The following is a 16,233-nucleotide window of genomic DNA, read 5'->3' on the forward strand; positions in this document are numbered from 1 at the left end:
GGCCTTAGGATAGTTTCAACGGTGGGAATCACTCTCCCCACTCTTTTTTTTTGGTGGGGTCCACTACAGATTTTTATTTGCCTCATTCTTTGGTTCGTACCGTGGAATGATATCTAAAAATGGATGGACGGCGTGGATATAACACATACATCATAGTAGGGCCCACATAACTTGGTGACGTCACTTCAGTAGCGGACTCACTCCTTAACCTGTCAGTAGCAAATCCGCGTCAGAAACGGATTGGCTACTCCCCTGCTACCAGCTCCGTGGCTTGTGGTCGGTGCTCTTTGGGACCCACCATGATGTATGTATTTCATCCATTCCGTTAATCATTTTTACAGATCATGTTATTACCTGATCCCAAAGGTAAGAAGGATATAAATCTCAGGTGGACCACACCACATGAAAACAGTAGTGATTGTTAAAATCCTCCTAAGGCCCCCTATACTGTTTATTTGACATCCAATCTATTCATTAGGTGATACAGGCCCAGATGAAGAGAAAAAACAAAGATCCGCTTGATCCAAAGCTTTTATAGCCCCCAAAATGTTTTTAATGGTCGACCCTCATTCAACACTGTTTCCTGTAATGTGGTCCACTTGAGATTTGGATATAGCTCATTTTTGGACTCACTCAGTAAAATGATCTGTGAAATTAGATGGAAAGCATGGATGAAACACATACATCGCGGTGGGGCCCACATAGCACCGACCACCAGCCGTTTCCTCCGCGTCCGAGCGTCAGAGCTCGTCTTCGCACATCAGCCAATCCGTTCTCAAATGCTCGTCCGTACGTCCAGCGTATGAGCTGGGATGGTAAGTTTTGGACTCTCCAGGAAAACAAACAGGGTAAAAAGTTGCGTTTGGTCAATTTCTCGTTTCCAAAAAAAAAGAAGACGGCACGTGTGGCATTTCTAAGTGCCTGTGTATCAAGCATCACACACAGCCGGAGTATTAAATAACTCCCCTTTTCCGGAGAAAAAAAAAAACAGAAGATGAAACTCGCTGAGAGAGAGCGATGGGGAATGAGGGCGAGAGGAAGAGGAGCCGGAGTTGAGTGAACTCGGACTCGAGAGAAGAATGCGTCATTGGTCAGAGATTTGGAAGAGAAGATTTCAAAGGTACAAGAAATTGAATTTTAAAAATTTCAATTTATAGAAATTTAGCTTCTTTTGAAATTTTAATTCTAATTAATTGCCCCTGTTTTTTTAACGTTCTAATCAGGTGCCTTTTTAATAGCCTTTTAATCGGATGAATGAAAAAACGCATTTTTTCCCGAGATTTTGACGACTCCGCCGTTTTTAATCGACCTAACCCAAATACAAATGATACTCCCGACAGTACCAAACCCGACCCGTATATGCTGAACCCGAACCCAACCCGATTTCAAATCGGGTTAGTGTTTTTCAACCCGAACCCGACCCAAACTCGGGTCGGGTCAGTCACCCGAACCCAAGTTGCAGCCCTACCAGCTCAGGCCTCAGTAGAAAATCCGGGGAACATGTACACCATGCGCTTACAAGTTACAAACAGCGCTCGCAGTGGCAGAGAGAGGGAGAGTGAGAGACTGCTCGTGCAGGGAGATCGCATAGGCGAGTAATAAAAAAAGATGCAGCAGAGGAAATCAGCATCTGGGCGGCCTTCGGGAACGGACGGCTCAGATTTCTCCTACCGCATGGTCATTGACCCCAGTAAGAAGAAGGCATCTCATTCCTATTTCTATGTCCATGTTCGATTCTTCTTCATACATTCATGCTGAAATAAATCAAGGGCTTTTGCCTACTTCCACTCTTACCACAACCTCTTTTTTTTCTTTTTTTCTTTTTTTCTTTTTTTAATTTTTTTTAAAATTTTTTAAGGATATACCAAAGTCGCTCAAGGAAAATCTCGACTCCGTATATTAATCACCATTCAGGTATTACTTGTTTTTACGATTTTGGGAAACATTGTGTAGGAATCCTAACGCAAATTCAGAATGGGATTTTCTTATGTGAGTATGGATTCTTTGGTTGCAGGTCGTCAGCCAGGTGATTGGAGTTTTATGGGGTTTTTTATTAGCATCACAAGGAAAGGATCTTGATACTCTTGCTATTTCATTAATCGTGATCGGTTGCATTTCGATCATCGCTGGAGAACTAGGTTTCCACCACCACCCAAATCCGAAAATTTCTCGGTCATTGTGGGTATCTTTTTATCTTGTCATGTTTGTGTTTGATGTGATTCATTTAATTGTGTTTGAAGGTCGGAGGCGCAGCCATGCTAATCTGTTGAGACTCTACATTGCTGCATCAACTATTACTGCTATGGTTTCAGCGGTGCGGGTTGTTGGAAGTGGTCTCTCGTTTGAGGTAAGAGGCGCTGTTGCTTTTCCTTCGACAGTTGGGTCTTCTATCTTTGATGACACGGTTGTTGCTTTGAGTTCGCTTGTTATTTGGTTCGCAGATACTTTGCTATTGTTTTATGTCATGCGTTTATCATGTTAAGTTGCTCTTATTGTGGTATATTGAAATCAGTGTTTTAAATAGCGGTAGCGCGTTGCGTACTGTTTAACCCTCTGTAGCATGTAGCCTAAGCTACACTGTATTTTATTTTATTTTATTATTATTTTTTTAATTTTAAAATTAAACATATGGTAAATAGTGAGAAAAAAAAGGAAAAAAATATAAAAAATGCCTAAAAGATGATTCATTTTTTCAAGTATAAGCATGTTCAAACAAGTTATTAATCACCATTTATTATGTGTCTAATTGAAACCACATACATAAACCAATCAAATTATTATCACATCAAAAACTTTTTAAGCAAACTATGATTAATAATGTCTAATTGAAATCACAAGTCACAAGTATGAAAAGAAATTAAAATCCCACAGGTTGAGAGTATTAAGTACAAAATACAAAATATAATTACCATTTATTGAAAAAAAAAGACGTAGCGTACGCTACATATGCTATGTGCATGCTACATATGCTACGCACACTATGTATGCTACACGTACGCTACATACGCTATGACTCCTGTAGTGTACGCTACATTGGATTTGCGCTATTTGCTAATGCTACGTTGCGTCGTAGCTATGCTACGCTATTCAAAACATTGATTGAAATGAGTGGTTGGATTGTTTTCGATGCACATATTGTTGTGCATGTACCCAAAATATCAACAATTAAGTGTAATACGAAGAAAAAAATAATTAAGATTAAAATGAAAGTAATAAGTTGAAACACGTGCACCTGATTTCTCTAGCGGAACAATAATAACAATGGAAAAGAAAAAAAAAACCCATCGCAGGCTAGGAACCGGGTCGCTCTCCTGAAGACAATTCACGCCTTATTCTAAAAGCAGAAGATTGATCCAGAATTGTTGTTGCGATTGCCTTTGGGATACAGCCGTTGATCGACTATAATGGTCGACTTCAACACCACAACAGTTTGATGCTCAATATATGACGAAAAATGAATAACTGGAAAATCAATCGGAAATGAAAGAGATCAGCAAAGTTTTCTGTTTTCCAAAGAAGGCAGAGAGAATGTGGCTAGGGCAGACACTTGATGCTGAGGTGGTTGCCAACGTTACAATGAATGGTCATAACACCGTTACAGTAATGTGTGTCTAGAATTCGCAAGACCTAGTAAAATTATAAAAAAAAAAAAAGAAAAAAAAAAGAAAAAAAGTCAATCATGTAGACAAGCCTGAGCTTGGCACATAAGCACGACACAATGCGACGCAATGGGCAGGCGCGCGCGTGGTCTTTGGCATACCATACCTAAGAGGCTAACAAAGGCTATCCATAATGAACCTTAATATAAAGGAAGAAAAGTCCTCATTTTTATCCGATATAAGATTATTCCCACAAGCATCTCTCTCTCTCTCTCTCTCTCTCTCTCTCTCTTAGTTAAAAAAAAAAAAAATTCAACAATCCCCCACTATTTTTTAAAATTAAAAGATATACAAGCATCAGATATAGCTTGCATAAACAAATGTGTGATGTAGACTTGAATCTTTGCTTAATGGGAAGTAATCTCTTACCATGGACTTAGTGGACAAAGTCTTATAAAACTAAGCTATTGAACGATAAGATCAATGCTTCGCAGACATGCAAGTTCACAACTTTTTTAGTATATATAAGCATAATACACTTTAAGGTTATGTGCCAATCCCAGTTTCATGAGCACTCTAAAGAATTAGCCAAATTCTTATAAAAGGCAGCCATACCTTCACACTCATATAGGTGAGTCTATCAAGAACGCACTCTTGACCATGTGTCCCATCCATAAGGACTATAGAACTCATTAAGAGGTTTGACCTCATCCTCCAATATGTCAAAAGTAGCATTGGTTTAACATCAGAAGTGACAGGAAACCCAGTTTCCTTAACCGAGTGCCTTTTAGAACTACTCTGTAACTCATTTGTCCCATTGAACCTGTTTTTTGGGATATCCAGTCGTTCAGGTTGGGTTACAATTATAGGTAGTTTACTCAATTGGCTTAAGTCCCATTCCTCAAAGTGTATTACAGATTTTTTCCTTGCAAGGCCCTTAGTTAAAGGATTTGATAAATTTTCTGGCGATCTAATCTCATTTATAGAAATCACTCATTTTTTGAGTAGTTTTCTAATTCGACCATGTTTTCGGTTTATGGGTCTTCCTTTACCATTATACTGTGCATTGTTTGCATGCTTGATAGCTGCATTACTATCGTAGTTTAGTTTACCAATAGAAATTGGTTTACTCCAAAATGGAATATTATACAATAGATTTCTTAACCATTTAGCTTCTTTCGTAGCAGAGGTAAGAGCTATAAGTTCAGACTCTATAGTAGAGTCAGATATAATAGACTGTTTTATGGATTTTCAAGTTACAACTCATCCTATGAGAAAGATTCCACCAACTGCCTTGCAACCATTACAAATGGAATTCCAATCAGCATTAGAATATCTTTTCAACACTGCTGGATATCTAATATAGTGCAAACCATAGTGTTGAGTCTTTTTCAAGTATTTAAGCATTCTACATATAGCTTCGTAGTGTTCCTCACTAGGATTACTAGTGCAAACCATGTCATGGTTGCCCTTGGCCTTTTGAATATTTTGGGATGTCTTCTTAAAGTTTGGATTTTTGGTCTTAAAATTGTGGACCTTGGTACGGCCATCTTCCTTGCAATCTTGCAGTCGTGCCTCTTCTTCAGTATGAATGTCCACTATCAGCCTCTCCATTGTGGGTTCATCAGTTTTCTGTCTAAGGTCTTTTTGGAATTCCTTCCAAGTTGGAGGAAGCTTGTTAATGACAAAGGCTACAAGATATTGCTCATCAACCTTTATACCTTCTTGTAATTTCTCATTGAAGACAAGTGGAATTTCTTCATTTTGTGATACAACGGATTTACTGTCTACCATCACGTAGTGGTTAAAGTGACCAACCACTAGCCCGAAAAGAATTTAAGAAAGACCTTAGATGAAAGATTGATGAACTTACAATAGAGAGGCTGATAGTTGACATTCGTATTGAAGAAGCACGACTGCAAGATCTTAAGGAAGACAATCACACCAAGGTCCACAATGTTAAGACAAAAAATCCAGATTTTAAGAAAACATCCCAAACTAATCAAAAGGCCAGGATCAACCATGACCCCAAAAAACCATACAAAAAATTCAAGAAATCAAAGGCTAAATCAGGATGGTTTGTTTGTGGTATTCTGGGCCATTATGCTTGGAATTGCAGACATTGTAAAAGGAGGAACAAAGCCAACGCAGCAGAGGCTGACTAAGTTGAGGAGGAGGAACAACTGGTGGCTGATCACAGAGGCTTGTGCAGTCGAAGTGAATGAAGGCTGGTGGCTCAACTCAGGAGCGACGAGGCACATTGGGTTAGGACCGAACATGGTTCAAAACACACAAATTATCCCAAGATCATGAAGTTATTCATCTTGCTAGTTCAACAATTGCAAAGGTGGCTGGAAAAGGAACTATGATTATAAAGTTCACATCTGGACGAGAACTGGCTCTAAAGGATGTTCTGCACGTCCCAAATCTTAGGAAAAATCTCGTATCTCATCACTTGCTTGATGAAGCTGACATTGAGGTTGTAACTGAGTGTGGACAAATAGTGTTTTCCAAGAATGAGAAATTTGTGGGGAGTAGTATGTTTAAACTTTTTGTTGACTGTAATAAAACTTCTTTTGCTGCTTACATTGTTAGCATTTGTAATGAGAATGTTTGGCATGGTAAGTTGTGTCACATTAATAATAAATATGTGAAACGCATGAGTTCTTTGAAACTCATTCCTAAGTTAAGTGATAAAGATCCATTAGGAAAATGTATGCACTATAGCAAGACTAAAATAGTTAGGAAACCTTTTAAATCAGTTGAAAGGAATTCCGAACTATTAGGCTCGGTACACCCAAATATTTGCGATTTGAAAGAAATCCAAGGTAGAGGTGGTAAAATGTACTTTATTACCTTTATAGATGACCATTCCAGTTTTTGTCACCTATATCTCATTAGCTTTAAAGATGAAGTCCCAAATATATTTGATGTTTGCAAAAGCTGAAGTAGAAAATCAGCTTAGTCGTAAGATCAAGATTCTTAGAAGTGATAGGGGAGGTGAGTACACTTCCCAAGCTTTCAGTGACTTTTGTGAATCCTAGGAGGTTATACATCAGTACATTGCTCCTTATACCCCTCAACAAAATGGAGCTGCCAAGCGAAAAATAGACCATTGATAGATCTAGTAAATGTTATGCTTAGCTCTTCAGGTCTACGACACAATCTATGGGACGAGGCTATTCTTATTGTTGCCTATGTTCTAAATAGAATTCCATGTAGTAAATCAGATAAAACTCCATACGAGCTATGGAAAGGAAGATCCTCTAACCTAAACTAATTTAGGACTTGGGGATGCCTAACAAATGTTAAATTGTTTGAACTTAAAATCGAAGTTAGGAGATAAAACTGTTAGCTACGCATTTGTTTGATATGCACTTAACAGTAAAGTGATGGGGACACCCCCCTACGCATGTACGCAAGGAGGGCCCCACTATCGATCTGGATTGATGACAACGTCTAGGGGGGGCCTCCTGGTTACAGGGCTGCGTTTTGGTTCGTTAGAGTGGACCCGATAGTCATGTGAATCTCACCATGGGTTCTTATGATCATGGCCCACTATTCTAATTAATCTAGTACTTTGGATTTTGCTTATTATTGTTATTAGGAATATCATGGACGGTTTAGATTGCTTTGATTAGTTGTTGTTTTTGATTACTTCGTCGCCAAGTAATACGTTACGCGCATGGTGCGAGTTTTGGAGTATAGGGTTTTATTATAAATAGGCACCCTCTTGTAGTCTTTTTTATTGAATGAAGATTAATAAAATTACTGTGTTTTTCTGCTCCTCTAAATTTCCGAGTTGTGGAGATTCAATTGGGTGCGAAACCCTTTCTTCCTCAAAGGGCTGACTACCGTGGTGCGAAGCCACACATATCCCGATTCGCCCCCGCCTTCTTCCAGCCATATTTCTCTTCTTACAATCATTTACGCTTCAAATTCATCCTCTATTGCAGCTATTTTTCTCTCTACAACAGATTTCCAGAATTTGGCCCTGTAGGAGGGCTGAAACTTCAGCGGAGCACCACGCACAAACCGTGCATCGGATTGAGCTGATATTTGGGGGATTTGGAGTCCATCCTTGGCCGACCAAGGCCAAGGTGGCCTTTTTCTGAATAGTGGGGCCCACACACGTGCGGCCGGGATCACACGCACGTGCGTCTGAGCCATTGCTGCTGTTCACACTTGCGGTACTTCTCTAGTTCGTCTCTTTCCTCTCTTTCACTCCTATTTCACCCAAAATCCATAAACCTAACCCTAAATTACTCAAATCTCCAATTTTATGTCCTTTCTTTAACCTTAGGATTCCTCGAATTGAAATTTCTGAATCTCTTGGATTGGGGGAATTATTTCTGTGCATGTGTGGATGAATTTACCCTCCTTTGATTCTTGTTTGGTCTATAATTTTGATTGATCCGGCCTTAGCATGTGTAGGCCTGGACTCGCATAAGATTCCCCTTGATTGAGTGTTTGAACTTTTGTGTGGGATGTGGAATCTTGTGTAATTGTTTTTGAACTAGTGTGATCTAAAGCTTGACATCTTGCATGTTATACTTGAATTTCATGTCCTACATCATAAAGCCTATAGATTTAACCCTAGACGATTCAACAATCATAGGGTCTAGAGACATTAACTTAGAGGACATGTTTGCTTATAGAAATTAGTGGGGGTGATTCTCTGGATGTAGGTCCCAGAGATGTGTCAACATCGCAATCTTTGAGTACAGATGATCCTGATGCCTTTCCTAGAGCCAGTAGAAGGACCAGAGTCAATAAGGATTTAGGACTCGAAGGCGATCTAGTATCAAACAAGGAGGCTATGTCCTCTCGTGATGCCTCCTTTTGGAAGGAGGCTATGGATAATGAGATGGATTCTATTGTAGCAAATCAAACTTGGAACCTAGTGGATTTACCAGCTGGGTTGAAAACACTTGGTGTAAATGGGTTTTTAGAGGGAAGCTAAAACCCGATGGGTCTATAGACAAATATAAAGCTAGGCTTGTAGCTAAAGGATATAAACAAAAAGAGGGGATAGATTTTTCGACACTTATTCTCCAATTTCTAGAATTGCATCAATTAGAGTCCTTATAGAAATCACAACATTAAATAATTTGATTATAAATCAGATGGATGTAAAAACCGCTTTCTTGCATGGAGATCTTGATGAGGAGATTTACATGGAGCAACCTGAAGGGTTTATGGACCCTACTAAATCACATAGGGTGTGTAGATTAGTCAAATCTCTTTATGGTCTAAAACAGGCTCCAAATTAGCAGCATGCTAAGTTTGATTATATATTTAGAGAAAGTGGCTTTAGAATTAATGAAGTAGATACATATTCTATAAGAGTGATGGGCCAATGAGTGTCATTATTTGCTTATATATTGATGACCTACTCTCATATTTGGATCTAATATAGAAGTCATTAATCAAACTAAGGCTTTCTTATCATCCAAGTTTGATATGAAAGACCTAAGAGTAGCAAATGTGATCCTCGAGATCAAAATTATTAGGAAAGTATATGAGATCATTTATTCACAATCTCCTTATATAACGTATATTCTTTAAAAAAATAAATGGTGTGGCAGATAGCAAGCCAACCTGCACATCATTTAACCCTAGTATACACTTGTATCCCAATACAGGAACTAGTGTAAATCAAAATGGATATGCTAGTGTAATAGGCAGTCTCATTTATGCAATGAACTGCACTAGATCCGACATAGCGTATGTTGTGGGTAAACTAAATAGTTCACTTGCTAGTTTTGTTAGTTTTTTTTGTTTAAATTGAGAGAGAGAGAGAGAGAGAGAGAGAGAGAGAGAGATGCATTTTTTTCTTTTGAAAAGTTGTTTGTAAGAATAGTCCTACATCGGATAGAAATGAGGAATTTTTTTCCTTTATATTGAGATTAATGTAGATAGCCTTTGTTAGCCTCTTAGGTATGGTATTCCAAAGACCACACGTGCGCGCCCACCTTCTGTGTCGGGCTGCGTTGTGTCATGCATGCTAGGCCGGGCTCAGGCTCGGGCTTGGGCTTGTTTATATGATTGATTTGATTTTATTTTTTGGTTTATTTTGTGTAATTTGACCAAGTCTTGCGGATTCTAGACGCACATTATTATAACGGTGTTATGACGGTTCATTATAATGTTGGCAACCACCTTAGTGCTATGTGTCTGTCATGTGTGCATTGGGTTTTACTATATAATCTGTTTTAAAGAGAACCTAAGTCGCGATTAATGACTAAAAACCCGAGCTGCATTCTCTCTCTACCTTCTTTAGAAAACGGAGAAGTTTCTCTAATCTTTTTCATTTTCGATTCTTCATTTTTTGTCATATATTGAGCATCAAATTGCCGTGGTGTTGGAGTCAGCCATTATAGCCGATCAACGGTTGTATCCCAAAGGCAGTCACAACAATGCTTCAAGATCAATCTTTTGCTTTTAGAATAAAGTACGAATTGTCTTCAAGAGAGCGACTTGGTTCCGTGCCTCTGCTGGTTTTTTCTTTTTCATCATTATTTCGCTAGAGAAATTAGGTGCACACATTTCAACTTATTACTTTCCTTTGAATCCTAATTATTATTTTTCTTTGGATTACTCTTAATTGTTGATATTTTGAGTACATGAACAACAATCGAGACTAGAGACAAATTCTTGTTAATGTACCCTATTTATTTATTTATTTATTTTTCCCCCTCATATTACACTTAATTGTTGATATTCTGGGTACATAAACAACATATATGAATGGCATAGACTATTAGGAGTCATTTCGCTCCTGGGAATCCAGCCCATGGGAAATGAATTCCACTAGGGTGGGGCTGAATTTGTGTTTTGAGCCCTAGGAATTGGTGGGAAATGAGTTCCCACTGGAATCCAACTGCTTAAGTTTGCCCCTTTTATGACTCCATCTTTAAGATGGGTTGTAAAATTCTGGTGATGTTTGTAAAAAGGATAAAAGTTTCCTAGCAACTGTTTCCTAATATCCATACACAAAAATTGGATTCCTGATAATAGCTTTCCCAGTACCCAAACACCATAGAGAGAATCTCTTTCGGTATAGATATCTGAAATCATATTCACAACCCCTTTTAAGATTCCAGGGATTTTTATTTTTATTTTTCCTTTTTCTTTTGTATGGATATTGAGAAATTTTATCGAAAACCAAGAAAACGAATGTAAGAGAGTGGAAAAGTTTCCCAATTTAAGTAGAGTATCAGCAATCCCATCTGATCCTCTCCCTATATGGGCAAACAAAATGTTTCACCTGTTGGCTAAGTCATGGATGTCACCAAATATTGAAGGGAAATCTTCAGTGATCAGATTTTCAGCATTTACATGATTCCACTGTGTGGATTTTACTCTCTGATGGATGGCTCTCAAGTGCACATTTTTTTTTTTAAAAATAAAATCCAAAGCAGATACAAGAATGATTACTACCAGCCAAGGCTAAATTGGATGCATAAGGAACCAGTGCCATTATTGCACCAAGCAAATGAAATGTTTAACCCAGTGGTTAAGGGGCTGACCTCCTTGAACAAAGGACTAAAACCAATGTTGTCAAACAGCATAAGTGATCCTGTGCGATTGCTTATGCCTGATCGCACAATCGCATAAGTGATTGCCAACTTTTTTTTTTTGAAAAAAAATTCGGAAAAAATGTAAAGTATGCGATCGCATACCATCCAAATGGCATATGCAACCATTGCATATGCCATGTGGATGGAATTATGCGATCGCTTTTGACAACATTGACTAAAACCTGCATAGATAATTCCTTCCCCTCGAGCCCAACCAATAATATCCCTATTTTTACTGATCACCACAACATAGTTACTGGTGAAGTGGGACCGTATCAACCAGGTAGTCTCCTTCAGAGATAACACTGATGCCCGAACTGTGTCAGCTGAAACTGCCAGCCCAGAAAGCTACTACAGAGATACCCTGGTCGTCGGAAAAAATTCCTCCCATTGTAATTTGCCACTGCTCTCAGGTGGACACATGATTTGCAAACTTGGACTTGCAAGCACTGTAGTTAAAGGCGCCTAGCACAAATGGCACTGGAACATCCAAAACACCTAGATGCACCTAGGCAGACGCCTAGAGAATCTGGGCACACCTTCTTATTTGAATTTATTTTATATGATACACATTGCATATAAATGCACATTGATTTTTCTGATAATTTTTTCTCTAAAATTAATTTTAACACAATGACATGAAACTAATTATAATGTTATTACATGTTTTGGACAACTAGAGTGTTAGACACCACTTCAAAAAAACTTGCATCTACTAAAATTAAGCACCATTGGAACAAAGAACCAAAAGAAAAAACATGAGGCAATTAAGCAAAAGCAAGTTACTCGCCAAACCATCTATTGCTTAATCTAGTAATCAACTAATATTTATCAAACTGTTGACACCTATGTTTTGATACTTAGCCAAAACAGGCTCCCATGCCTCTAATGGCATCCTTACACCACATCAACTTGGCTCCAGCAGCTCTGCAGCAAATGATGATATCATAATGTCACAACAAGGAAGCAGAAAACTAACATGCTCTGTGCCACACGCAAAGACCTCTGCACCGCCAAACTACTTAGGCAAGTGTAGTGGTCCTCGCCTCCAGGTGCCATAAAAAATGGGCCTGTTGGCTTATAAATATCCTCAGCACTCACTTCAAGATATACACACAGACAAACACATGCATAGACACTATTAAGGTGAGCCTCATTTGCTTGAACATTCTATCTCCTTCATTAGGAGGACTGTGTGCCATGCACTAGGGTCCCCAACAAAGGGATGGGCCTTGTGCCACGTGTTAGGGCCTCCTGAATATAAGCTAGGACACCATGTGCCAAGCTCTATTGGATTGAGATCTGCTCCTAGTAAACAACATTCAGGTGCGGAGTTCTCTTTTAGCCTACAAAGGTGGCTATGGGCACAGACAACCTGCAATGGACCTCTCACACAGCATGTCTGTGGACAGAGCACAGATCCCTTTATAGTTAGTCCCCAAGGCAGAGGGTCTCATCACCCAATGATGGGTTCTAGAGAATAATTTTATGCTGATTTCTGACATGTGAACCTTCATGACATTGTCAAGACAATCATTCGTGTACGCTACGATCAGCGTGTGCCTCTTGGTTCTTAACATTTTGAAGATAAAGAACCAAGGACCCAAACATGCTTTGTCCCACACAACAGAACACTTGCTCTTGTTGTTACCTTTCAATCAAAGGGTTTTTCCCAGGGATGTACTTAGGGGCCTATACCAGACCACAGCCTGGAATGTAACTGCTCCCCGATATTAATGAAAGTCACTCAGTATGACTTTCTTTGGATGCACAACATGTAGGCATAATGTATAAATGAAGTTTAAATGCTCGACAATTCTCCAATGGAAGCAATGATTCCTTAATGCAATTAGAGGACCGCGAAACTCCCTCCCCATTGAATATTGACCTTGTCATGCCTCCTTGGTTAATTGGCTATATGATGCCACTGTCTCATGGCCAAACGCATGATGCCAACCACGGTTACATGAGATGCCTAACACCCAATCTTGGCTAATGGAAATGTCAAAACGTTCTCTCCAACCCCGAACAATCTTAACACCTTTTGTCTCAAACACAAACCAGCTATCAAACTAGCCATTAATCTAAACATAGAGCTACTAATGTCTTAAAAAGTTATTTAGCATTCGAAAACCCAAATCCCAATGAAAGCTTCAACCAAAAAACTTCATCTTCAATCTTTTGTATGACACAAATAGAAGCTTAAATTACTTCTAAGAAGTTCAATCTTAAAATGCTACTAGAAGGAAGAAATCAAGAAGAACATCTCATGAGTTCATTAAAAGAATAAGGGGAAAAAAAATCTAAGAATTATAGGAGTTATTTTTCATAATTAAAGGTTTGATCTAAAATAAACGGGAAAAGAAGTGTTATTTTTCATAATTAAAGGTTTGTCTATCTTCCCACCCTTAGTGAGTACCTAAATATCCAAGACATCTTTTCCCTTGCCTTGCCCATGAGGCTCACATCATTTTGCAGGGGACGCACTACCTCACATAAGGCCCAAGAGGGGCACAGGTGACCCAAATGCCTAACTATGCTGCATGAACATGCCTTCCACTGACTTTCTCCACATGGTTGCTTCAGCCAGGAAGATGTCGCATGTTCTGTGGAGGATGCGGGCTTTGTTGTGGTAATCTTAGATATTTTTGGGTGGTTTAGGGTTGTTATGTGTATTGGTTTGCTGACAGAGATAGTTTGTTTCTTTTGCTTTTTGTCTAGCAATTATGGGTATTGAGCACTTGAGCTCATTAGTTTCTGGAAAATATGGGTGCGTGTTGGTTTTGTTTGTACTCATTATTTATGATGCAATATGCTTGTATTGTACTTTTGTTATATTGTCACTTTTGGAAACACACTAGTTTTTCAGTCCACAGATATTTCCAAACAGTGTGTAATCCAACTTGAAATTGATTCAGCATGATAAGTTTTAAGTCGCTGATTGTTGGATTTCCCTTCCTTCATTAGGTTTTGTAGACATCTTGTATCTTTTCATCATCTTTTCGCATTGTCGTTTGTTTCTTTGGCCTGATAGCCAAAGTTTCTAGACTAAACCAAGAAAGTACGGCATGTAGCAATTGAAGTTCTCAAAAGAAACTAGCAAGAGAAATCTTGTGAAGAAAATATTTGTCTTGGTTTAAATTGGCTGAGATAGATGTTACCATGCAAACTTTATATATATAGACCAATCTACTGAAACCATCCTGAATTTTGGAAAAAAAAATGATTTGCCTCTAAAATTGCAAAAATATCCTAGTAGAATTCAAATCAGTCTTGTCATTTGCAGGAGTTCAATCTCCTGTCCTTTCATTTCTTTCCAAAAGGAGATGGGCACAGAAACGAAGGTTGATTAGCCTGTGGAACCAAATTTACGCACAAGGCTTGAAAGTTTTATGTGAATGCCCCTTCCCATCGGCATTTTCTGCGTCTTCTGCTATCTGCATTTGCAGCTTCTCACCGCTCTCTCTGAAAATACATCTCATTTTTGGTAGATACCCAAAAATGAGTTCATCTCATTTTGGCTAAGTAATGATCTATTGGAGACTGTTGATATGAACTAATTGTGTATTAGAGATCTTACTGTTAACTAAAATGAGATCACTCACATTTAGGTGACCAAACAGAGACTTATTATCTATCAGCAAATAAGTAAGTAAAATAGAATGCCCTTTCCCATGAAGCTTTTAAAGGATGTCATTGTATCTTGTGCTCCAATTGGTGGGAATTGAAATTGTAATTCTATGATCATCTGTGTGCATAGTCATGGTTTTGGGTCCTTATGTCTCAGTGGTAGACTCACAAGAGTTTCAACATGAGGTCATGGGTTCGAGTACCCATTGTGGTGAAAAACTACAGTGGTGTGAGTGCATGGGTGTGTGTGGGCTGTGAGTGCATGTAAAAAAAGAGAGTCATGGTTTTGTTTGCTATGTGATATGATAACATGATAATGGTCCTAAGGTGCTTTCAGTTCCTACTCGGCAATGTGAATCAACCATTGATGTTGTTGGTCTCTGTTTAAAAGGCCCACCTTGTCCTCCATAATTTCGCATATGCCTGCTGCCATTGGCATCAATTATATTCCTATTCTGGCATTGCTCTAAAGACTACATCACCATAAAGCTCTAATTAGAGTTTCTTCTCTTGCCCAATCTCAATGAAATCTTTTGTTAGGTTCTCCAAGACCAGAATGCATCAGTTCTGAAAAAGTTTGAAGTTGTCGAAGCTGGCCGTGTTCTGCTGAGTGAGTTAGATTACTGTCGTGTGATTTCTATGTATTATTGAACATTACATAATTTACTATACATCTTTGCTTCTGGCAGGTGTACCCGTGCAAATATTTGCAGTCATCACAACAGTTTTGCTGATCCAAAACATGTCTCCAAGGAGAGCTTCTTGAGGGGTTGTAACCTCGGCAATTGCAGTGATTTTCCATCTATCAGCTGCAGAATTGCTTTGGAACAATTGTATCACATTAGGGCCTTTGTTAATCCCCAGATAATGGTACTATTAACACAGTTTAATCATATTGCAGTAATGTTTAATTTCAGTATGTGCTCCTGGAAGCATTCATGTCCATTTGCTTGTGCATGTTAATTCGTGTCTCCTCAACTCTATTAGGGGTCTGCATTTCAGTATCGATAAAAAATTCTCTGTATTAGTTATCGATTTGGATCTCTGCTTTGGGTTAAAACATCTTGGAAAGAAATAATCTGCTTCCCTGTAACTAAGACATTCTTGATTCAATGGGGTTCTGTATTGAGACTCCATATTTCCTGCTCACGCTCTAGTAGTATTCCGGCTGTGATCTGAAATATTTTCCACCATTAAAAAAAAAAAAAAAAAACAAGAGAGAGAGAGAGAGAGAGAGAGAGAGAGAGAGAGAGAGAGAGAGAGAGCTGGAAATTCTCATAGAAAAACTTTCTTGCATATAAATTCCCAAAACAGTCTCGTACATCCAAGGGGCAATCATGGGCACCCTGGCTTAATCCCAGCAGAAATCAGGAGTGATTTCTGTCAATCAACTTGGTTTAGTAACGACAATCTAAAATCTC

General features: G+C 38.7%; 1 protein-coding gene across 5 annotated transcripts; it reads left to right on the top strand.

Moving 5' to 3' along the window:
- The first annotated feature begins 964 nt into the window (after positions 1–964).
- Positions 965–15,925, top strand: LOC131248352 (uncharacterized). Of its 5 annotated transcripts, none has more exons than XM_058248611.1 (7): positions 965–1,120; positions 1,542–1,690; positions 1,859–1,914; positions 2,015–2,138; positions 2,241–2,347; positions 15,353–15,422; positions 15,502–15,925. In XM_058248611.1, exons 2-7 carry the CDS (start codon positions 1,609–1,611, stop codon positions 15,576–15,578), a joined length of 516 nt encoding a protein of 171 aa, XP_058104594.1. In that variant the 5' UTR covers positions 965–1,120; positions 1,542–1,608; the 3' UTR covers positions 15,579–15,925. The 5 variants fall into 5 exon arrangements, with proteins under 5 accessions (XP_058104594.1, XP_058104595.1, XP_058104597.1 ...); XM_058248612.1 differs by having other exon boundaries at positions 975–1,120; positions 1,341–1,690; XM_058248614.1 differs by having other exon boundaries at positions 976–1,120; positions 1,579–1,690.
- The last annotated feature ends 308 nt before the right edge of the window (positions 15,926–16,233 follow it).

This window comes from Magnolia sinica, chromosome 6 (genome assembly GCF_029962835.1).
Source record: "Magnolia sinica isolate HGM2019 chromosome 6, MsV1, whole genome shotgun sequence".
NCBI lineage: Eukaryota > Viridiplantae > Streptophyta > Magnoliopsida > Magnoliales > Magnoliaceae > Magnolia > Magnolia sinica.